The sequence below is a fragment of the Plasmodium gallinaceum genome, assembly GCF_900005855.1.
Source record: "Plasmodium gallinaceum strain 8A genome assembly, contig: PGAL8A_v1_65, whole genome shotgun sequence".
Taxonomy (NCBI): Eukaryota; Apicomplexa; class Aconoidasida; order Haemosporida; family Plasmodiidae; genus Plasmodium; species Plasmodium gallinaceum.
Window position 1 is genome coordinate 586966 of NW_021628225.1, and position 25639 is coordinate 612604.

At 17.2% G+C, this 25639-nt stretch overlaps 8 protein-coding genes across 8 annotated transcripts; 3 read left to right on the forward strand and 5 right to left on the reverse strand.

Moving 5' to 3' along the window:
* Positions 1-1705: 1705 nt before the first annotated feature.
* Positions 1706-4273, reverse strand: PGAL8A_00142900 (cytosolic Fe-S cluster assembly factor NAR1, putative; the record flags this gene model as incomplete). Its single annotated transcript, XM_028674966.1, has 1 exon — positions 1706-4273. One exon carries the CDS (start codon positions 4271-4273, stop codon positions 1706-1708), a length of 2568 nt encoding a protein of 855 aa, XP_028526545.1.
* Positions 4274-5388: 1115 nt separating this feature from the next.
* PGAL8A_00143000 (organic anion transporter, putative) lies at positions 5389-8532 on the reverse strand (the record flags this gene model as incomplete). Its single annotated transcript, XM_028674968.1, has 4 exons — positions 5389-5550; positions 5685-5757; positions 5875-5966; positions 6151-8532. The coding sequence occupies 4 exons, from the start codon at positions 8530-8532 to the stop codon at positions 5389-5391; spliced, it is 2709 nt and encodes a 902-aa protein (XP_028526546.1).
* Positions 8533-10809: 2277 nt separating this feature from the next.
* Positions 10810-11550, forward strand: PGAL8A_00143100 (conserved Plasmodium protein, unknown function; the record flags this gene model as incomplete). The annotated part of the gene is made up of 1 exon (XM_028674969.1): positions 10810-11550. One exon carries the CDS (start codon positions 10810-10812, stop codon positions 11548-11550), a length of 741 nt encoding a protein of 246 aa, XP_028526547.1.
* An 813-nt stretch (positions 11551-12363) lies between these two features.
* PGAL8A_00143200 (60S ribosomal protein L19, putative) lies at positions 12364-13182 on the reverse strand (the record flags this gene model as incomplete). Its single annotated transcript, XM_028674970.1, has 3 exons — positions 12364-12803; positions 12934-13039; positions 13180-13182. 3 exons carry the CDS (start codon positions 13180-13182, stop codon positions 12364-12366), a joined length of 549 nt encoding a protein of 182 aa, XP_028526548.1.
* Positions 13183-14812: 1630 nt separating this feature from the next.
* Positions 14813-16480, reverse strand: PGAL8A_00143300 (conserved Plasmodium protein, unknown function; the record flags this gene model as incomplete). Its single annotated transcript, XM_028674971.1, has 1 exon — positions 14813-16480. The coding sequence occupies one exon, from the start codon at positions 16478-16480 to the stop codon at positions 14813-14815; it is 1668 nt and encodes a 555-aa protein (XP_028526549.1).
* Positions 16481-17411: 931 nt separating this feature from the next.
* On the forward strand, positions 17412-19160 carry PGAL8A_00143400 (conserved Plasmodium protein, unknown function; the record flags this gene model as incomplete). Its single annotated transcript, XM_028674972.1, has 2 exons — positions 17412-19024; positions 19103-19160. 2 exons carry the CDS (start codon positions 17412-17414, stop codon positions 19158-19160), a joined length of 1671 nt encoding a protein of 556 aa, XP_028526550.1.
* Positions 19161-19880: 720 nt separating this feature from the next.
* On the reverse strand, positions 19881-21035 carry PGAL8A_00143500 (endonuclease III homologue, putative; the record flags this gene model as incomplete). The annotated part of the gene is made up of 1 exon (XM_028674973.1): positions 19881-21035. One exon carries the CDS (start codon positions 21033-21035, stop codon positions 19881-19883), a length of 1155 nt encoding a protein of 384 aa, XP_028526551.1.
* Positions 21036-22083: 1048 nt separating this feature from the next.
* Positions 22084-25539, forward strand: PGAL8A_00143600 (conserved Plasmodium protein, unknown function; the record flags this gene model as incomplete). The annotated part of the gene is made up of 3 exons (XM_028674974.1): positions 22084-22153; positions 22340-23307; positions 23473-25539. 3 exons carry the CDS (start codon positions 22084-22086, stop codon positions 25537-25539), a joined length of 3105 nt encoding a protein of 1034 aa, XP_028526552.1.
* Positions 25540-25639: the final 100 nt, after the last annotated feature.

Sequence of the window (25639 nt, forward strand, 5' to 3'; positions counted from 1 at the left end):
CATATTTTTATTTCCTTTTTTTTTTTCTAATATTTAATTGTAAAACTTTAATTATATGAAATTATTTTTTTTTTTTTTTTTTTTTTTTCTCCCTCCTTTTTTCATAAGTATACATTCATGTATCATTATATAAGAATAATATTTTTTTATTAAATATTATTTTAATCATAGTTTTAAATATATTTGTGAATTGAATTATATATATCTTTCCTTTAAAAATTTATTATATTACTAATTATATATTTGTATTTTTATTTGGTATAAACATTGTGAGCTACCTTTTGTTAAAAATGTTTTTTGAAGTGTTGATGAAATATAATATTTATAATGAATTTTTAAATTTTTAATATGTGATTTTTAAAATATAAATTTTGTATTTCTTCTTTAAAATATTCAAGAGTTACTATATACATCTTTATTTCACTTTATAATTTATTGAAGAAATTTATTTTATATTTTTCAATTTTTTTTTCAAGGGAATTTATACTTTTTTATATGAGTGAAAAATTATTTAATTGAAACTCTATATTAATATATGATGTAATTAAAAAAAAAAAAAATAGAAAGAGGAATATAATATCTTCTATAATAAAATAGTATATAAAAGTAAAGTTTTATCTCTCAAAATAAAAATATTTTAAAGGATAATTTAAAAATATTAAAAAAATTTTCAGTATCATATTGTGATATATAATTTATATGTTTTAATGAGCTTTTTTATGTGAAATTTCCTTTTTATATAAATTTAATATGTATATGAAAAAAAAATATATATATAAAAATAGTAACAAATATATATACTATATTAGATATTAATTACAATGTTATTAGTTATAACAAGAATACCTTTTTCATATTTTAGAAAACCTTTAACATATATTTTTATAAAATTAAAATTATTTATGAATCCTTTGAGGAAGATTATATCCAAATAAAATAATTTTTAAAAATATCTCATCTTTCCTTTATATTTTATAAGAAAAATTTTGTTATGGTTAGAAGAAAAATAAAAGTAAAAGAATAATAAGTTTGAAAATTTTAATTCTTATATGTTATTATTCTATTAAGAAAAGAATTATGTAAATTTCATAAACCTATAAATTACTTAATTATATAGATTATTTTAATGTGTAGGATAATATATTTTGTAAAATTAAAATAAAATTGTTTATATTTTCGTTCTTATGTGTACACATACGAATTTTTTTTGTTTCAATAAAAATTTTTTATTTTAAAATTATATTTTTAACTAAAAAAAATATATGTAAATATTTATATATACTACAAGGTCCTAGGGAAATATAAAAAAAAAAAAAAAAAAAAAAAGGTTTTTTAATGTTTTTAAAATTTTTCTTCATAAAATTTAAAGCATATAATAATTTATAGGTTATCCTTTTTTTATTTTAAAAAACATAATTTAATTAAATTATTTTAAAACTAATTTTGAATATATACATTTTTTTGTTTTCATAAAGTATAAAAAAAAAATTACCTAAAAATGAGAAAAATAGATAGAATCATCACAAAATAAAATAAACTTTTAAACAAAAAGTTGTTAATTAAAAATATAATAAAAGGGAATTAGGAAATTAACAAATCAAATAATTAAAAATAAAAATTATATATAAAGTAAACATAAAATTGAATAAAACAAACAGAAATAATGATATAACAATAAATAGTTTATAAAATAAATTTTAATTATTTACCAATTTATTATATCTAATTTTTTCTTTGAAGAAAAAGTACCTTTAAATAAATGAAAGGTGTTTGTATTAAAAATATAAAAAATATTTTTTAAAAAAAAATTAACATTATAATCATTTTTGCATTTATCGGAGTTTATATATAAAGTAAATTTGTTATTATGCATTGTTTCATGTAAATTTTTAAATAGTTTTTCTTTATCATTTTTTTCAAATAATGTTTCTTGTTTATTTTTTTCTTTTTCATCATATTTCTCATTATTTTTTTTTTTATCAAAATAAGATTCTTTATGTATTTCACTAGAACATATAAAATTGTTTTCTTCTTTTGTAGAATAATTATCTGAAAAAAGAAAATCAAAATTTTCAATAATTTGTTCATTATTTATTTTCTTAAAAATATTGAAATTGTGACATGAACAACTAGAAAAATTTTGAGGATTCTCAACAAAAATATTCTGTGCACATCCGAACAGACAACCTTTTTCACAAGCCATTAATTCAACATAATCAATTCTACCAGAAAAATTAAGATTATATATAATTTTAATTTGATATGTATCATCTTTATTCATTTGATTTTCATAAACTTCTTGTTTACTTTTGTTTTCCTTTAATTTTCTTATAACCTTATGCATGCTCTTAAAACCATATGAGAGAACAACTCTAAATACGCATTTGTTGTTTTTAAAAAGAGATAATACAATTATATCATCATATTTCAAATTAAAATTATTTTCATCAATGTTAAAATTGAAAACTTCTTTACACACAAACTTAAATATCTCTTCTCCATATCCCATTGAAATATTATTTTTATTACTACACCTAATAGAATAATTAGAAATTTGATCATAAATAAATTTAAGTTCTGTATTTTTTTCTGTAAAGTATTCCATATTGCAAATCTCATATTCTAATGTTTCTTGAATACTTTTTTCTTTTGAATCTGTTATATTTTCATTTGTTTTTTTATGCTTATAAAAATTATTACCATTTACCTTTTTTTCCTCTTTTTCTTTTTGTAATTTTACATTTATGAATATATTTTTATTTTCATTGTTATTTTTTTCTATATTACTTTCACTATTTATTTCATTTATATTTTTTTTTTTTATTTTATCGTTCGTTTCTTTTAAAATACTGTAAATATTATCAATTGATAATTCAGGTAGTGTATAGAAATCTATATTCATACTTTTTATTAATTCTATTAATTCTACTGTTGTTAGAACTGCATCTACACAATAAAATTTATTTTTTGAATTTATGTTCATGTAATTTTCATTGTTTTTTGAACTATTTATATTGGGAATAAAATGAGATAAGTATCTTTCTATGTTTTTTTCTATCTCTTTTTGTTGTTCTATGTTATTTCTATGAGCTTCTAATTTTTTGTCAAAACAGTATAATAAATAAACATGATTAATATCATAAATACTTAGAGAAGGATCTTTGGATAATTTATTGTTATCATTATTTATAAAATTATTATTATCTATATTTGTTTTAAAAATATTATTATCTTTTAAAAAATGTTTTCTGAAAATATTTATAAATTTTAAGTTATAATTGTATGATTTAAAAAAACTGTCAAAAAAGTAATTATTTATTAAAGGAACACAGTATAAACCTTTTTGCAAATGTAGAATTTTCACAATAATTCCTTGAATATCTTGACTACTTTTTATCTTACTGAATGAATTTAATAGTTCTTCATCAAAATTCTTTTCTCCATATATAACGCTACCACTACAATGAGAGCAAATTAAGGGATATAAATTGGAGTCTTTAATTTCATCTTTTATATGATCAATTCTGTATTTATTATCATTCATTATTGTATTACTATTGTTACTATAATTTCTACTATTGTAATATTGTTTTTCTTTAGCATTCTTATTGTCATAATTGCTATATTTCTTATTTAAGTACTGCTTTTCGTAAAATTTGTCATTATTTTTTTTTAATTTTTCCTTCAACTTACTTTGCATATATTTAAATTCGTTAATCGGTTTTTTATTTTTGTCATTTTCAAACATATCATTTAATGTACTATCAATTTCTTTATGTAATTCTGGGTTATTTCTATAAAAAAAATTGATAAATTCATTTTTTGATTCATTTAATGCTATCAATTCACTCAATGAAGAGTCATATACATAATTAAAATTTAGCGATTTTAAAAAAAAGCATAATTTATTTTGTGTTGTAGATAAAGGTAAATTATAATATACTGATAAAGCTGTTAAACTCTGCAAAGATAATGAAATTATGTTAATCTTCTTTTTCTTCAAATTATTCAAAATTTCAAGTGAGTTTTGGCTTTTTAAAAAATTTGTTTCTTCATTTGTAACACAACCACTACATGCTAAACAGTCTGTTAATGATATTTCACCTCTATCATTTTTATTTTTTTTATTTTTTTTATTTATATTAATTAAATTAGGCCTTTCTAGTTTATTTTCATTAACTATATCAGAATTATATAAAAATGGTTTTATACATTCTTCACTATCATTATAATAATCATTTAAATTTTCTAATTTAATTGCATTAGAAAACATTTTTTATAATATTTATTTTATTTTTCAAATTAATATTTTATATAATTACATTTTCCTTCAGCATTTTAAATAATATAGTTTTATTTTATTTTATATCATTTTTTTTTTTTTTTTTTTTTATTTACATTAATATTTTAAGTAGAAATGAATATTATTTTTTATTTTTTTTTTTTAATTTAGATGTACTTTGATATTTATAAAAATTTTATTCATCAAGTTATTTTTATTTTATTTATGCATGAAAATGTATATTTTAATTGCATTTTTAAGAAATTAGGATTTAAAATATTTCTCAAAACAAAATACTTTTTTATAGATTTATAAGAATATTTCAATTTTTAAAATATATAATCAACCATTAATTTTAAAAACGTAAAATAATAAAATTATTGTCGTTATAGTACCAAGATGGTATTTTTTTCTCAAAATTCCGTTAATTTTTTTAAAAGTTGTAAGTTTATTTAGAAAAGAAAAAAAAACTTATAACTTCCATATATATATGTATTTTTTTTTTTTTTTCTGTCTTGAAAAAAAATAATTATAAGGATTTTTATTTTTGTGTAGTTTTTTATTTATATTTTTTAGTCTTCACTTTAAAAATGTAAAAATTTATAAAAATAAATTTTTTATAAAAAAAAATATGTATTACTATTACGTCACAAAAAAGGAGAATTAATTATATTTATGCATATAAATAAAAAATCTTAAAATTAATATTGAAAAAACTAAAAAAATATAAAAAAAATTACACAAAAATTCAAAAATGTATTTTTTTTTTTTTTTTAAATATATATGTGTAAATAAAAAAATCGAATTTCAAAAAAATTTCGGGAATAACTCTTAATATAATTTATATATGAAAATATTAAATTGAAAAAAATAAAAAAATAAAAGTACATAAAAATTTAAAATTCTTTAAAAAAACGTGGAAAGTACAAAATATTGTAATTAAAATCAAAATATTAAAAAAACACACAATATATGCGATAAAAATTACAATATACAACAGTACATATGTAACAAAATTTTTTAAAATAAAAAAAAAAAAAAAATATATTTAAAAAATTAAGTTCACAAGTCAGATAATAAATTAATAAAATCAATCAATAAATTTATTATTTTTTGTTTTTTCTATTTTTTAATTTTTTTATTTTCTTATTAGAATGTAAGTAAAGAAATAAGCTTCCTAATGCCATTATAAGAGATTTTACACACACAATTAATAAAGTAATTTTTAATCCCCATCTCTCTTCACGACATAAATCACTTATTTCTCCCTAAATATATTTTAAATAATAAATAATGAAAATTAAATTATATATATATTCTTTTTTTTTTTTTTTTTTTTTTTTTTTGCATATATACAATTTCATATAAAAAATATATATATATATGTATGTATATATATTACATCTCTTGTAACGATACAATTCGGAGATAATGTACCCTTAATACTTCCAATAATAACTATCCATGGAATATCACTATATATATAAAAGAAATACAAAAAAATTTTATATAACTTATGTATTAAACATTTTTAAAAATAAAATATAATATTTTATATTCATATTTTATATAATATTTATTTTTATATTAACCCAAATATATGTGATATAAATGATGACATTCCCATTGAAAAGGGTCTAATATTTTGAGGTACACACACCATAACTCCAATGTTATGACCAGGCTAATAAAAAAAAAAAAAAAAGAAAAAAAAAAAAATAAAAATAAAATAATTATTAGTGTATAATTATTATTGCATGTATAATAATTTGGTTTTTATTTATATAAAAATATATAAAATTTTTCGAATATATATAATTTCTCTTTTATATAAGTATTTATATTATAAAATGCAAAAAAAATTATACCATTGATGAAAATAAAAAGGTTAACCCAAATACCATTGCAACTGTAAATATATATAAATTTTGAATAAACGGAAACATAAATACAAATATACATGCAATGAATAAAATGATAAATGTCTGTAAACCGATGATTCGGAGATATTTATAAACTAATATATCATTATTATATAATTTAATTCTCTTTTTGTTATTCTTTATATCTTCATAATTTTTATCAATATTTTGTATGTTTAAATCATACAAATCCATTAAAAATCCTCCCAAACACGTGCCAATTATAGAGGATACACATGCACTCAAACTACAAATTATTGTTGCAAATTTATATGTAGGAAAAACATCAAGGGCATATAATATAGCTGGTCCATATACTAAATAACTTTGAATAATAACTATATGTGCCGTTAATGATGTAACTAAATATAAAAAACATGGATTTAATAAAGTTGCTTTAACTAATATACTTAAATTTAATTCTTCATTAACTTCTTCATCCAATTTTTCTAAATTATCATTTAGATTTATATCTATAAAATTTTCCTTTTTTTTTTTATTAAATGATTCCTGAGTACTTATTAAACATACGTTGTCGTTGCTATAGGTATTCATATTGTACATATTATCTGATTTATTATCAACGTAATTATTATTTAAAATTTCTCTCTCATCACAATCATCTTTAACTATTTTATTCTTGCTTATAAAAGAATTACTTACATCAATTTTTTTTGTTGAATTAAAAGAAACATTATTTGATTCATTTATCGATTTTTCAACATTATACAATTCATCGTCATTATATAAACTCATTGGATTTTTTTCATGTAATCTGTAAGAATCATCAAACGATTTATGATCAGAATAATCAGTTGAGTTTTTATTTTTTGAATTATCATTACTATTAACTCTTTTTACACATGATATATGTTTTAAATTGGTGAAATTTTTAAGACTAGAAGTTGAAAGCTTTTTGCTTTCAGAAAATTTTAAAATTCTATGTTCATTTTTAAAATTTTTATTTTTATAAAAATTTCTACTTTTTAACTTTATTAAATTTAGATTATTTGAATATAAAGTATTATTATTATTGCTTATGCTCTTTGCTCTTTTTTTTTTTTCATTTGTGCTTCTATACTTTTTTCTCTCATTATTCCTTTGAAAATAATTAATTTTTTCTTTGCTATCTGTATTTATATTATGCTCTTTTTTTGATTCTGAATTGATATCAATATTTTTATTATTATCATCACTATAATTATAATTAATGTTGTTGCTATTTCTATCAGCACAATTATTAATAATATTATTACTGGTATTATTATTATTATTATTTTCTTCAATTTCCTTTTTCTTTTTTTCATTATTTTTTTTATTCTCTACATTTAATTCAGAAGGTTTATGGGCAGTTTCTATATCGTTATTATTCGTTTTATTTAAAGTTGTTCTTTTATCATTTTCCAATTCTCTTACGTTTTTTGAACTTTCATCTTCCTTCAAATTATTTTCTTCTTTCAGCTGATTTCCTTCTTCAAGATCGTTTTCCTTGTTTTCCTGTTTCTTTTCTTTCAAAATTTTTTCTTCTTCGTATTGTTTTAGTAGTTTTTCGTCAAAGAAGTAAAAGCAAACAAAAAAAATAAAAAATACAAAACTTGAAATGATAAAATATTGTGCAATGCTTATATTAATAGATGGCAAAATTACAGCAAGTAAATAACCAAAACATCCTCCTAATGGAAACATAGTAATGAAAACACTTATCCACGACCCTGCTCTATTTTTTGAGTAGGAATATATTAGAGGTGGAATAATCGTAAGAAAAGCAGATTCACTAAATCCACAAAAAAATCTACTAAACATTAAAGTATAATATGATCCAATAATAAAAGAAAATCCAGTAAGAAATAATGCAAGAGAATTCTGCAATAGAAAAATATCCGTTACTTTAAATATGCTATATGCAGAACCTAAAGAACCACTTATAATAGAACTTATACTTAAACCAAAGACAAAAACTGATGTTAAGAATCCAATATGTACATCTACATTTGATATTTCATGTGTTCCTTTTAAATATGCAGATATGTAATCATATGATCCCGGAATTATTCCTCTATTTACATATATTAAAAAATGAATTAGTGTTATAACTGTATATATCAAGTAAAATTTATTTACTTTTTTCTTTAATTCAATCACGTAATTTTCTAAACCTCGCACACAACTAAACCTCCATAATTTTACATCATCTATACTTGATAAATATTCTTTATTATTTTCTTCACAAACATTTATTTTTAAACATGATGTATCTTCGCTTTTATAATCATCATTCTTCTGGTTTAATTGAGTTTTATCTGCTTCAGTTTTTTCAATAGTATTCATTTTTCATTTTCTTTTTTTCTGAATTTCTAATTTTGTTAATTATAAAGATGAAAAAAAAACCAAAAACTAATGTACGGAAATTTAATAAATGTATATATAGAATTTCTTTATAAATAAAAAATAAAATCAAATTAAATCCTAACTTTAAAATAAATGTACAAATTTTATTGAAAAAATTTTTTTTTCTTTGTTAAGAATTATATAAATCTATAAAGTTAAAAATATAAAAAAATTAAACTTATCCTCACTCGTATAAAAAAAAAAAAATAATCTCAAAAACTTAAAATTTTTTTTTTTTTTTTTTTTAAAGACTTATATATTATTATTAAAGCATAATAAAATAAATATTAAAATATATATGAAAAATTTTGTATTTTTATTATAAATTATCACAATTTTTTTCAACGATAAGTGCTCGTGGTACCTCACTTGCAAAAAGAAAAAAAAAAAAAACTATATTTTTTTCTATCAATAATATTTAAATAATATATATATATTAAAAAAAAGATTCACAAGCTATAAGATATTCCTAAATTTAACTTTTTTTTTTCTTTTTATTTTTAGAAAAAATTCATATAAAAAACTTTTATCAAAATATTGGATAAAAAATAAACGTATATCAAAAGTTTATAACACATATATAAATAAATATATATTCTATATAAGTTAATATAAATAATTTGTATAAATATAATTTAAATTACTAAAATTTAATATCCATCGTTTTTAAAAATATGTGGATGAAAATAAAAAAAAAAAAAATTAATCAAGTAAACATATTTTCTATTTTTTATTTTTTTAAGGCAAAATTTTTTTATTAAGATAGATATATTTTATTTAAAACAAGCTACAAAAATAAGATAAAAAAAAAGGTATTTTTAAAGTGCATGGGATACATTGATTTTTTTTTTTTTTAGTTTTTATATTATGGTATTAAAACACTTTAGAATTTTTTTTTTTAAAATATATGCATTAAATTTTCATTAAAAATAGTTGGGTTATCTTCTGTTTAAAAATTATGTTCTTACTATTAACTATTTTTTTTTTTTATTCTATTTTATTAATTTTATTACTTTTTTTTTTTTTTCATTTTCTATATAAATTGAATTTTTGTAATTTTTATTTTATACTTAATCAAATTTTTCTTGCTCTTTTTTTTTTCCTTTTTTTTTTTTTTTTTTTTTTTTTTTTTTTTTTTTTTTTTTTTTTTTTTTTTTTTATACTTTAAAACTTGTATCATAGTATGAATACTATAAAAAGTATTTACTGTTTTTACTTTAACATGCTATCATTAAAAGATTGAAGAAATGTGTATTTTTTTTTCTTTTTTTTTCGATTTTTTTACGATACCTTTTTTTTTGTTAAAAGTATTAAAAAAAAAAAATAAATATTTTTATCCTACATAATTAGTAATGGTTAAAAATGTTTAAGTGTATATTTTAAATTGTGTATAATTCTTATCTTTATAGAATATAATTTTTTTTTTAATGAAAATTGTACAAAATTATAGATAAAATTAATTTTTTTTTATTATGTGAATAGTATACTTGTTCACATTAATATTCCATTAATTATATTTTTAGAATTCTGAATGAAATTTTTTTTTTTTTTTGTAATTATAGGAAAAATAATTAAAGGCTTCTTAAAAATTTCTTGTATATTTATCATCTTAAAATTTTAAACCTATATGAAAAAAATCTTTTTAAATTTAACTGAAAGTATTTTAATACTTTAACAGAAATAGATAATATTTATTTTATTAAATGATTTAACATCTTTTTTCTTTATATCTTTGTGAATTTTGTAATTTTACAAGAACTTATTAAATTGCACTAAAAATTTATATAAAATATTTAAGATATAAAAAATTGTCATTGTTTCATAAATATATTTAATAAAAGAAAAACTTTTTTTATGAAGTATAATTTAAAAAATATATGTAAAAAAAAAAAAAAAAAAAATTTTTTTTTTAAAATAATTTTATTATTAAAGTTTTTTTCATTAATTTTTTGTAAATCATAAATAAACATTTAAAGTTTACGGTTAAAAGTATAATGAATATTACTATTTTTAAAAAAATAATGTACTCATTAAATGAGAATAATTAAAGCTGTAATATGATTAAAATTTTCATAAAATTAAATTATGTATTTCTTTTATTTAGTTAATCATTGCAATTGCTTTTTAAAAAAATAATTACATGAAAAATTAAAAGCAAATTGCAAATATTATACAAAATAAATTAGTAAATTTTTTTTTTGAAATCCCTATTTTATAATGGAGATAGAAAAAAGGGTTAGTGATGAAGAAAAATGTGAAAATAGTTTAAACCAAGTAAATGATAAATATAATAAAGAGAAAAAAAGAAAGTTATACGAATTAAATGATTTGCATCACCTAGTTAATGCTCTTCCTTATATTGATTCTTATGATAATGAATTTGAACAAGTGGCAAAAAAGATGGTAGAAGAAGAAATGAAATTAATGAATGAGAAAAATGAAGTAAAAAACTATTTAGAAGATTATCAGATTCCTTCAATAATGCATTTTAATAATGAAAATTCAATTATACATAATGAATTAAAAAGATGTGAAGAAAATAAGAAAATGGAGAAAATTAATTTTGATCATTATAATATTAGTCATACATTAAATGATATGAGTATTAATGAATGGAAAAATACATTAAAAAAATATGAAATTATTTTAGAAAATTCACACAATGCTTTAATAAATATTGAATTAATGAATAAATATAGAGAGGTGATGTGGAGCGAACACATGAAAATATTTAGTCATATAGACATAAATTTACAGAATAATATAAAATCTTTAAAAGAAGATATAGAAAATATAAACAAAAAAAGAAAATTACATCAATTAAATTATGCAAACGAATTTACTACATTACAAAATGAAAGGAAAGAATATAAAAGAAAAAACAATATGGTTTTAAATGAAATAAAAAAATTACTGTCTGAAAATATGCTAATGCAATATAAGAAAAATTTGATATAATTATGATATTTTACATTAAAATATTTATTAGCTTTTTTATTTTTTCTTATTTTAATTTACTCATTTGCTTTTTTTTTTAATATGTATATTTTTTTTTATTATTCAAAATACTTTAAAAAAAATAATATTTTTTATAATAATTCCTATAGACTTTATTTTATTTATTTTTTATTTATTTTTTTTTTTTTTTTTTTTTGTGTGTATATTATAAATAAATAATTATTATAAAAAGAGTTACCAATTATTGTATTTTATTTTATTTTGTTTGTTTTTTTTTAATTTTTTTTTTTTTTTTTTTTTCAAATTTTTAAATATATTAAAAATAAAAATGAAGAAAACCACATAAAAAGGATCTATCATTTTCATAAAAAATTATAATTTCATTTTATTATTTTTTATTATATTTTTATATATGGAATATATTTTAGTTCATTATATATAGTTTTGATTTCTTTTCATATTCAGGTAAATTATAAAAGATATTAATTTAATACTATATTTTATTTTTTCAAAAATACATAGTTTAATAAAAGGTATTATTTTGGATATTTAATTTTTTCAGTTTAAATAAAGGAAATTTAATTTATTTTTTTTTTTTTTTCCTAAATTAATACATTATATACATATAAGAAATAATATATAAACATATATAAATAATATTTGCACATTTTTAAATTTTTTCACCATGAATATTTTCACATTTCAAAAAGTTCAAATTTATTTAAACTAAAAACACAATATACATATATATATATATATATATATATATATATATATTAAATAATTTTATGCAATTTTTACAAAATTAAAAATTTAAACTAAAGTTTCCTTATCTTTTTTTAATTTTCTTCTATTTCTCAAAACTTGAGCTTTTAATCTTTTTGCTTCTAATTGGTCTGCTATAGCTTTCTTTTTAAGTGTTTCCGCTTTTTCTCTTTGTATAGCTTCAATTAATGTTCTTTTATTTTTAAATTGATTACCTTTACATTTTAGATAGAAAGAATGATATAAATGCCTATCAATTTTCTTAGAATCTCTAAATCTTTTTAATAATCTTCTTAATACACGTTGTCTTTTTATCCATAAAGTTTTTTGATTTGTTCTTGCATTTTTTGTTCCCCTTCTTTTACCTATACCCATATGTCGTCCTTTTCTTTTTGCCAATTTATATAATCTAACTCTTGCTCTACTGTGAACTTTCTGTGGCTTTTTTAAGATTAAACCTTCTTTATATAATTTTCTGATACTAAATCCTAAAACAAAAAATGATATTCATTTTAAATTTATTATTTTAAATAATTAAATGTATTCATAAAATATTTTATATAAAAATAATTATTCCATATAATCATTTTTTTTTTTTTTTTTTTTTTAATTTTCTACTTGAATTAGCTAATGCTATTTCGCTAATTTCATTGGGATCTATCCATATTCTATTTTTTCCACATTTTAAAACAGAAGCAGCTAATCTTTTTTGTAATTTAAGAGACTAAAAAGAAAAAAAAAAAAAAAAAATTGTATATAAACAACAATTTATTTCATTATATAAACACTATATAATACATAAACTTAAATTCCTATGTATAAAAAAAAAAAAAAATGAATATTTAATATTTATTTTTGAATTACCATTATTACGAAAAATGAAATTGTAAAAAAATCTTTTTATATTTATAATTTTTACAGAAAAGTATTATTTGAATTAAAGATAAAAAATAATCAGTAAATACTTTTAATATGCTTCTTCAATTTTTAAAATTTTCTTAAAACAATATAATTCAAAATATATACTTCAAAAAAAAAAAAAAAATAAAAAAATAAAAAAAAAAAAATTCATATATATATGTATATATATATATAAATATAAAATTATTATATAAAAATATACCTATATATGTATATATAAGTAGAAGCAAATTGTATATATATATATGAAAAATAAAAATTTATTTTGATATATAAATAAAATAAAAAAATTATACATGTATATTTTATAGAAAAAGAAATAAAGGATCTTTTAATACAAAAATATTATTCAACATAATTAAAAATAAATAAAATTAAATGAGAAATACATCAAAATTTTATAAAAACAATATTAATGTATATATAGAATAGTATTATATACATCATTTATTTTAATTCTCATAAAGTTGGTATAAAGAAAAAATTCTTTACAAATTTTTTATGAATATATACTATTGTTTTTGTGAGAAAAATACTTAAAAAATAATGAAAAATAGAATTTTTTCCCTTTTTTAAAGCTATTCATATAGTGAAATTTTATTACATACATTTTTGTTTTCTTCATGCTAAAACCCCTTGCCTCACTTCATTTTACACAATATTATTTTTATTTTTACATACATTTTTTTTACTTTAATAATTTATAAATTTTTAATCTACACTTAAGAAGTTTTTATATATTTATATATATATATATATATGTGCTCTTTTTTTTTTATAATTCAAGTTATAAAAATGAACTATTGTTATTTTTTTATTTATTATTTTGTAACTTTAATTTTTTTTTATTATGTATATAACAATATAAACATACATATACTAACTGTAAATTAAATCTTAATATTTTTCATTTTTTTTTTTATTCAATATAATAGTTTTATTTCTTCTACATTTTATAAAAAAAAAAGGGATATATAAATTATTTGGTTTAAATTTTTGTTTTAAAGAATTAATGTTTTATTTATAGATTTTCTTTTATTGCAAAAATTAAGTTATGAATAAAATTCTTATCTATTAAAAACAGGAATAAATTTTAATTTTTAATGGTATTCTTATATGATAAAAATGTGTGGTTGATTATACGAAAAGTATAATAAAAAATTATTGAAATGTTAATACATGAAAAAAAAAAAAAATAATGTAAAACATTATTAAATGTAAAATTAATAATATAAATTGAGAATATTATATTAAAATTGAAAATAAATTTAAATGATAAATTATGTGAGTCCAACTAAAAAGAAAGAAGAAATTCAAATTAAGTATCTTGTATCATAATTATATTAAAGAGGATCCTTTTATTTATAAAATAAATAATGTGAAATTATCTATGATTAAAATCAATTATGTAAAAAAAATAATAATCTTAATTTTGCATCGTAGTATTACAAAATTATAAAACAAATATATGAATATATATAACTAAAAAAAAAAAAAAAGAATTTTATAATTTTCTAAATTTTTTAATCCTAAAAAAGTTAAGAAAATGATATTTAAAAATACGCTTATATATATACTACGTAAATAAGTTTTTTAAAATTTGATCTAAGAATATATCTGTATTATTAGAGTAAGTATAGTTAATATCATTAAAATTAATAAATATATATACTTCAATCATTATTAATAAAAAGAATATGTAATTCCTTAAATATACATATCCATACAGTTCTAAATGACCTTTATGAACTAAAATTGAAAAATCGTAATTTTTTTCGGAATTATTTTTAAAAACAATAGGATTCAAATAGTTGTGGATGGAATTGGTGAATTCATTATTTAAAATATTGTTTTCTATAACATTATTGTTAAAAATATTTTTTCTCATAAACTTTTTATATTTTTGCATTACATCTTTAAATAAATAATTAAATTTATTATTAGTTGATATTAGTTTATATTTGACTGAAATTCTTACAGAATTTAGTGTCCTTTCAAATAAGCATTTAATACTTTTTTGCTCTTTTTTTAAAGTTATTATTTTCTTTTTTTTTCTTACAAATCTTAAGTAATCTTCATTCATTTTATTTAATTCATCAATAATTTCAATGTAGGGTATTTCTATATAATTTGACATTCCTTTATGAAAAATTATTGATTTTATATTTCCTATAAAGTTTTCTATGCATTCTTTTATCTGTGCCCAAAATAATAGCTCTTTTTTTGTTAAATTAGAAATGAAAATTTGTAACAAACAAACATTAGAATTATTTAAAGAAAAAGTGCAATTCATATTTTTCATTTTTTTTTTACAACAACGGCATAAATATTTTTCAAATTTTTTATCTTTTTTTTTTTTTTTTTTTTTATCATCATCAGTAGAAAAATTTGAATTTCTTTTTTCAAATTCTGTTAAATTTAATTTTATATTTAAATTTGTAAGAGTGTCTATTTTTTTTTTTATATTTTTTTTTATGATATTGTTTTCATGAATTTCATTATATGATTCTACTTTTCCATTTTTATTTTCATTTTCTAATTCATTTTTTTTTTCATTTACCTTTTCGTTTTCTTTTTCAATTTCTTTTTCATTTTCTTTACCTTCTTCATATTCTTCTTCTTCAAACTCGTTTAGTTGATTTGCTTTTTCATAAAAGTAATTATAATCACTATCATCAGAAACATGTGATACGTCACAATATAAGTCACTTAATAAGTCATCACAATTTTCAAAAGATACTTTTTTTTTTTTATTTTTAAAAATATAAAAAAATTCAAAAAATGTTTCATTTGGCTTATCATATGCACATATATCCACATTACTTAAAATATTATGGATATAAATTTTTATATAAAAAAAAAAGTTGTATTTTATTAAAACATTAATATTTTTTTCAAAAAAGTTATCCAAATTTTCATTATTTTCTCCCTCTTTCTTTTCAAGGTAAACTTTTTCATCTTGAGAGAGGTAGTATTTGTTTAATATCATATTATCTATTGTTTCATTATATTTTAAATTTTCTTTTTTCTTTTTTTTTTCTTCATTATATTTTATACTTAAAAGGAAATTAAAATAAAACAAATTCTTTTCAATTTGCAAACCTAATAAATTATTAAAATTATTGGTTTTGCAAAAAATGTAACTTTTTTGACAATCGTGTGTAACATCGAGTAAATTCTTTTTTATTTTAGCAGAGTTAAATGTGTCTATTTGTGTTTCACTAAATCTTTTCATTTCATACATTAAATTACTGTTTTTTTATTATTAAGTTTCATTATACTTTTGAATTATAAAAAATAATAAAATATTTTTTTTTCTTTTTATGACATTTATAGTTGTTTTTTAATATATGGAATCTTAAAATTTGTATTTTTTTTTTTTTTTTTTTTTTTTTTTTTTTTTTGTCTCTAAATAAGATTATCAAATTTATAATAAAAATGTTATTTGAGGGTTTATTTTAATTTTTTATTTTGAATTTAGGTAGGGGAAGTTAAAGGATACTATATGCATATTTATATATGTTCATCTATATTTGTTTTTTATAAAAATTTATGTTATCTTTTTTAATTTTTTAAATTATATTTTTTTAAATTTTGCATTCTGTAAATCTTCACACACAGGACAATAGGTGCAAACGCTAATTTTGAAGTATTAAAAAAGATAGTTTATAAACATTTAAAAATAATTTTTTATTTTTTTCTTAAAATTAAAAAAAGTTGAATTTATATAATTATCCAAATATTTGTATATAATGATTTTTTTTTTTTTGATAATTTAATAAAGTTTTTATTAACTGATGTTTGTGTATTTATTAACTGCAAGCAAAGGATAATTTTTTATAACTTTTCTAAAGTATAAAGGGCATTCTGTATACTTTTTTTAATATAAATTTTGAATTTTCATTATCTTTTTTAAGTTATTGTATTTTATATTTTTAATGAAAGAGTTATAATAGTTCAATCTTTTTAAAAAAATACAATTATTCTTTTTTCTTAAACATTTGACTAAACAACTGAGTTAACATATTTTAATTTACATGTCTGTTTGAAATTAATGAATAATTTAGAGAAAAAAAAATAGTAAAATAAAAAATAGGACTTTATTTTTTTTTTTTTTTTTGTTTTGGCTTACTTTTTTTTTCCGAATTTATTTCATGTTTTAAATTATTTTGTATATGTGTATACATAATTTTAAATTTGTTAAAATGATAAACAAAGACAACATAAATAAAAAAACAAAAAGTAAAAAGCACAGATTAGAAGATGAATGCATATCAGACAACCAAGTGCATATATTAAATAGTAATAATATACCATACGTTAAAAATAACACTTGTTTTTGTGAAAATAACAAGAAAAAAGTAAACTATTTAACAACTTTTAACACCCTATCGAATAATTATAATATTTTTAAAAATAGTGATATTATATGTAATATATTATCTTTTTTAACTTTCTCCGAAAGGTGGAAATTTAAGTTATTAAACAAATCATTTTATACAGCGTTTAATACAAAATATGCATGGGCAAATTTAGATTTTCGATTTATTAATGTAGATTTATTTAATTATGATTTTTTAAAAAAATATAATAAATTATTTTATAATACATTTTCTTTATCATTATCGGTTAATGGGAATGAAAGTGTAGGAACTACAATTAATTTAATTATAAAACATTTTAAATATTTAAAAGACTTACGTATATATTTTAGAAAAAAAAATACCAACTTTATATATGAGGGTGTTCACCCAATAGTATCTAATATACTAAATTGCAAATCTATAAAAGAAAATAAGAAGGAAATAAGAAAAGATAAAAAATGTTTGTACAATTGTTTAAATGGAAATAATAATAATATGGTTAAAAATATAAAAGATGAAAAGAAAGAATATGAAAAAAAAGATAAAAAAAATGTCGATAATAATACTCATTATGGTATGAAAGATGGAGAAACTAATAAAATTAAAAATTGCAAACTAAATCTAAATGAAAATGAATATAAAAAAAATTATCTGTCTCCTAAATACAAAGAAATAACAAATCAGGTTTCTTTTTTAGATAGCAAAAATGAAATAGAAACTAAAACAAAATCACAAAAAAATAATGATAAAAGCAATTTTTCTTTGAAAATGGAACATAGAACAAATAATGATAATCATAACGTGCTTTCTTGTGATTTTATAGATTCTAATTTAGAGTTTAATGATTTTTTTTTAGAAAATTATTATTATAAATATATGGAAAATAAAAATGAAATAAAAGACAATAGAAAATTGAATGAATTGTTACAAAAGTATATAAGGATTATAGAAGGAAAAAAAAAATGGAAAACTAAAAATATGAAACTACATAATAATTTTGACAATTTAGAAAGACTAATAATAGATGTTGAATTAAAGGGAGAAGAACTACTATGTTTTGTTGGAAAATTAAACAATTTAAAAGATATTATTATTAGTAAATTGTTATATTCTAATAAATTAAATAGATCGCAAAATATTATTATATTTACATGTTTCATTGAAAAAATGAAACAAAATAATATCAGATTAATACAGCTAGGTCTTTATTTTAGACATGAATATAAACCTATAGATTATTTAAATAATGAAAAATTTAGAAAAATATTAAGTGAAAGAAAAGAATATATATATGATATTAATAAGGAAGAAGGTGATGAGTTAATACATATTTTACAAAAAAATCATTTAAATTCTTTATATTGCTTATGGAGTAATGATCTTTTTATATCTTTTGAAATGTATGAACAAATAAAGAAATTTCAGTAAGTAAAAAACACAAATATTTATTTATTGTTTATTTTATTTAACCTTTTTTTTTTTTTTTTTTTTTTTTTCTGTAGTAATTTAAAAATATGGATACTTCCAGGTTGGCGAGCATTGTCCCTTGCTAAACAATAAATTTATAAAATGATTAAATTTTTACATTTTTAAATATTGCATATGTTTATATATATATATATATATATATAATTTTTTTTTTTATTTAAACTTTTTACACTTCTATATATAATATTATAAAATATGCTAAATGCCCTAATATGTATTTTTAATTTATAACTTATATTAAAATATTTATGATTTGAATTACTTAATTTTCTTAAAATAATGTTTATTTTATTTCATTTTATTTTATTTTATTTTATTTTTTTTTTTGTTTTTATTGAAGAATATCATACAAGTTTTATTAAGTTTGTAATTTTATAAATAAATATGCTTATTTAAACAAATTCTAATTTTTTTTGTGTTTGATTTTATATTTAACAATAATAAGAAATGTTTAAAGTTGACTTACAAAGATAAAAAGAATATTTCGTTTATTTTTTCTTTTTCTTTTAATTCTTAAAAACTAAAACACTATAAATATAATTAAAAAATATATATGTATCAGTTGTATAAACTATTAAAATTATTTTATTTAAAATAAATGTAGAAATTAAAAGCATAGTACAAATTAAAAATTATTGCATTTATTAAAAATACTTCTATATATTAAAAAAATTAAATAAAATAAAAAATTGATAACTTTCAAAAATTGAATATACTTGTTTTATGAACTATACATAAATATTATATTATTTATATAATTTATATTTTTTTTTTTTTTTTTTATTTTTAAGTTTATTTTTTCTTTTTAATTAAGTTCTCTTTATAATACTGACAATAATTAGTAAGTGTGCATTTTTCACAAATTGGCTTTTTACCTTTACAAATTACCTGACCAAAACCAACTAATAAGGTATTTATTTCTGACCATAAATCTTTTTGGACATAATTTTTTAAATTTTTTTGTGTATTTAATTCATTTTTCGTATTAACCCAATTTAATCTATTGGCTATTCTATGAACATGTATATCAACAGCTATTCCTTCATGTTTATCTAAGGCTGCTTGCAAAATGAGTTGTGCAATTTTTTCTCCTACACCTGGCAATTTTTTTAATTCTTCATAATTATTAGGAATATCAGAATTATATTTATTTTTTAAAATATGACATATTTGAATAATTTGTTTCGCTTTTACGTTATAAAAACCTATCCCATAGATTAATTTTTTTAAATATTCTTCTGATGTATTTAAAATATTTTCTACCGTTAGTCCATGTTTTTTTAATTTATCCATTACCATTGCAGTTACTTCATCTTTTGTTCTTGATGATAATAAACAAGAAATTAACGTTTGAAAACGATAAACTTTTAAATCATCTGTTTTTTCGCTTAACTTATTACATCCATATTTATCTACAGGTGCAATAATATTCTTTCTCATTTCTTTTATTTTATTGTATGTAAATAAAAAATGCTCTTTTTTTAAATTTATATCATAGTTATTCATATTTTCATCTTTTTCAATATTTTTTAATAGTATATTTTTATTATTTTCATTGTTAATTTCACTTTTAGACATTTTCCGTTTTACTCCATATTCCTTTTTCACTCTAATTTTACTCAATGGTTTTTTTGATTGCACTTGTTCAGAATTTTTTACGTGATTATCTTGAATTATTTCATTATTTTTATTTAATTTCATCATATTCATTAAAGAATTATCTCCTTTAATGTTTGATTTCATAATTTCATCTTTAACTTGATAATTCTCCATATTTTTTTCTAACTGCAATTTTTTAACATTACTAATTGTATTATTTGGAATCTCTTCATATTTCACTCGTATCTTTTTTATTTTATTTTTACTAAAGTATTTTGATGGTTTTTCCATCTTTATAAAATATAAATTTACTAAAAATAATCTTTTAAAAAAACATAAAAGTTTCATTAAAAATAAAGCAATTCTTCTAATTACAAAAAAATAAATAAAAAAATTAAATAAAAGAGAAAAAATACAAAACAATTATTGAAATTACATTTTGAGAAGTGATTACTTTAATAGATTCATTACTTCATAATATATATTAAAAGTATATAAACTTCATTTTTAGAAATTAACTATTTAGAAAAGAAATATTCATTATTTTCAGTATTTTTTTTTTTTAATGTTGAAATTTCATATTTAAAAATAATGTGGTGATAATGATTATATTTTTTATATATTTTCATGAATTCTAAATCTTATATGAACAAAAACAATGATATTGAGATTTGTAAAAAAAAAAAAAAAAAATTTATTTATATTTGAAACTTACTATATTTTTCAATTTAGTACAGGTCCATATATATCTGTATTTTTTTTACTAGATTATATTTAACAGTAAATATATTTTAAAATAATCTGAATCAATTTTATAATATTTATTAAAATTTCTTTTTCTTTTTCTATTTTTTATTTATTGCATAGCTTAAAATTGTTTACCTGAATTTTGTTAGATACTTTTAATAAATTAAACATATAAGGAAAATAACAATTTTCTTTTTTTTTATTTTGTTGTAACACATATTTTAAACAAACTTAATGTATACCAAAAACAGTGTCTTCTTATAACTTTTTTTTTTTCTTTATTATTCAAGAAGACAGTATTTGAAATTATTTCATTAATTTTTCATTATAAAATTTTGCATAAATTTTATGTTAATTTTGTAACTTGCTTATTTTAATTTTTTTACTTTTTTATTTCTTAATTTTTATTTATAGTTTTTTTAATCTATAATATTTTTTAAAATAATTATTTTATTTATTTAAATTTTTTTTTTTTTTTTAATCTTATAAATATATTATCATCAAAATATATATCATTTTTTTTAAAAAAAGATAAATTTAAAAAAATATGATAAATTTTAAGATTATAGCGAATAATTTAATATAACAAAATAGTAGCCTTTTTATATTCTTTTTTTTTTTTTTTTTTAAAGATGACTTAATGAAGAAAATGAAAAAAGCAAATTTGTTCAAAGATGAAACAGAAAAAGCCATTGTTCATTTCATTGTGTATTTAATAGGTTAAATAAAAATATAAAAATAAATATATGTGTATTAAAATTAAAAATAAAAATAATGAGATTAATCATGTTAATGTGTAAAAAAAAAAAAATGTAACAAAAATCTTCCATATTAAAAAAAGAACTGTAATGAACTTTACAATGCTTATAAAAATTATTTAAAATATGTATATTATTTTGATGCAGGTATACTACTGATATTATGTGTTTATTATAACTATATAATTTTAAAATATTACTTTTATTCCTTATTTTGGGCATTTATAATTTCCATTCCGTTACATCATGTTAAAGTGAAATTGTCAGAATTTTTAAAAAAAAAAATTATAAAAAAAAAAAAATATATAAAATCTATAAATGGAAAGAATAAGTCAAATGATGAATCAAACAAAAATGCGAACGAAAAAGTAAACAATAAGTGTGATGAAAATGAAGATAAACTATTAAAGCTTTTTAACGAACAAAATTTAGATAAAGAAAACAAAATTTTATTTAAAAATTTTAAAAAAGATACATATAATTTAAATGATGAAAATAATGAAGAATTTTTTCCCTTAAACTGTAAGGAGAATATACAAGAAAAAGACTTGTTATTAAAAAATAAGGGAAGTTGCCTATGTAAAAAAAGTTTTTATAAAATAGTAGAAAACGTTAGAAAAGAGTTAAATATATACACATATATATTTTTTTTAATAATTAAGCCAATATATAAAGAAGAAAAAAAAGACACTAATAATAACAGTTTTAATAATTATGAAAGTGGAAATGCAAGCGAAATTTATTTTTTAATTTTGCATAGAATTATATTTTTTTATATTCTAAAAAGCATTATTTATAAATATAAAGAGTTTTTGTTATCTATATCAATTTGTATTTTTTTTGTTTTTGTTTTCTATAAAATTATAAAAATAATATGGTTTCTTTATTTTTATAAAATATATAGAAAATATTATGAAAAATATTCCTTTTATTTCTCCTTTGATTTTTCTTTTATTTATAAACGTTATATGAATGATATATTAACAATTCTTATCATAATTTTTGCAATTATTATTTTTTCTTCTATTTCAGTTTTCTTTATTTTTAATATATATGGAGAATCCGTATTTATAATTAATGCAATTAATAATTATCTCTCAGCTAATTTTAGGAATGTTAGATATAGATAATAAATGAAAAAGAGCATTTTATGAAAATTTTAATTTATATTTATTTTTATGTTTATTTATATATATAATATTTTAAATTCTAAAAATGTTTTTGTATATTTATTTAATTTTATTTCTTATAAATTTTTTTTTTTTTTTTTTTATATATAGGCATCCATTATTAAAAATTTTAAAAAGTTTTACAGAAAGAGAGGAAAAGATGACATAGAAAATTTATATGAATTAGTTAATTTAACAAAAATACCCTTTTTAAGTAATAATACTATTTCATCAATTTATAATCATTTAAAAAGAGCTTTTGATATATATGAAAATATTTATTTATACAATTTTACGAAAAATAAAAAGGTTTCTATAAACATTTGTTGTATGCCATTACTTATTGAAAGATTTAATATTCTGAAGAAAAATAATTTAAGCAATATAAAAAGATATATAAAATTTTTAAATGAAAGAAAAAAACTCATTTTTCAAAAGTACAATGATTGTGATAGTGATGTATGTTTAAATAATGATGAAAATAATAAACATGACTTTTTTAATATAAAAAATTTATTTTATATTTTACCTAAAAATAAACCTGTTACGAATAATAAATCAAAAATTATCACAGAAAACTATGAAAAAAATAATATTAATAAAAAAATATTTAAAACTGTTTTTGACAATACAGAAGAAAATGTTAACACACAAAAAGAAAAGCCAAGTTTATACGAAGATGAATATGATCTAAGAGAAAATAACGTATATGGTAAGAAAAAGAATGAAAATAAAAAGAAAGAAGAAAAAACAACAAAAGAAGGAATATATTATAATGATACAAAAAGATTAAATAATTCAAATAATAACACAAATAATAAATTAATGGTTAATATATATGATCCCGTGAAAGAGAAAAACTTCAAATTTAAAGAATTTATAAATTATATTTATAATATATTTTTATCATTGAAAAAAATAGAGGATATTGGTAAATTAGCAAAACTTATTATATTCAATAATAGTTATGGATTATTAAAAATAATGATTTTTTTTATATTGGTATTCTTTAATTTTTTTATGTTTACATTTGATGCAATAGTACAAGCATTCATATTTTTTACAGCATTATATTATTTAATATCATCAAAAAAATCAGTTCTGAACTATTTAAAAGATATTTTATTAGTAGTGGATCCATCGAGTATTTTCTTTCATAATATAACCAAAAATTTAAAAGCTATAATTATATGCACATTAAAAAGAATATATTTTTATACAATGTATATATGGTTAATATTTTCATTTTTTCAATTTCCTATAATTTATGTTCCTACTTTATTTTGCATAATTTTATCATTAATTCCGGTTATATCACCAGAAATTATTATCTTATTTATTATTTTACATTTATGGATTATAAAAAAACAAAAAGTTATATCATTAATATTATTTGTAATCAATTTTTTTATCTACTGGTATTTTACAACAACTATTTATAAAGAAATCCCCCACACACATGCTTGGTTGGTTTCTCTTTCCTTGTTCTTGTCTATTAGCACATTTGGATCTAAAGGTCTAATTTTAGGGCCATTAATTGGATCTATTCCGTTAATTTTACATCAGATAGCCATGAATAAAAATAAATCAATTCATTTAAAGAAAAAAAAAAAAAAATTAAATGAAAAAGAGAAAGAAAAAAGAAAAAAAGATAAAAATAAAAGAATGCTAGAGATAAAAAAGTATTCTCACAAACGGTTACAGAAGAAACTTTATAAATTTCATAATAATATAAAATATTCTGAAGAAAAATACAGAGAATTAAAAAAAAAAAGAAAAGAAAAAATATTTTTATGGAAAAATAAATTTTTTAATTTATATAAATTAATAGAAATTAATAAAAATAATATGAATACAAATCAAAAAGAAGAAAAAAGAAGGAACTATATGAATTATAATGATGCTATTTTAAAAAAAAAAGTGTCACCTTTTCAAAAATGCAATTCTGAAGATAATATTCATAAAGAAGACAATAAAATAGCTCTTTATATTTATGAGAGGAATAAAGAAAAAAATAAAGAAAAAAAAATTAACCATAATTTAATATCGAAAAAAATTAAAAAAAATAAAAACAAAAAAGTACTTCCTTATAAAAAATCAAAGAGTTTAATATACTTATATGATCAGTTTCAACAAAATTTGAATTATTTTTTTTCGTGCATAACAAATAGTACTTGATTTTTATTTTCTTTATTTAAAAAACATATTAATATATATTTTTCAATGAATATTAATTTAGAGCTTTACTTTTTTTTTTTTTTTTTTTAAATTAAGATAT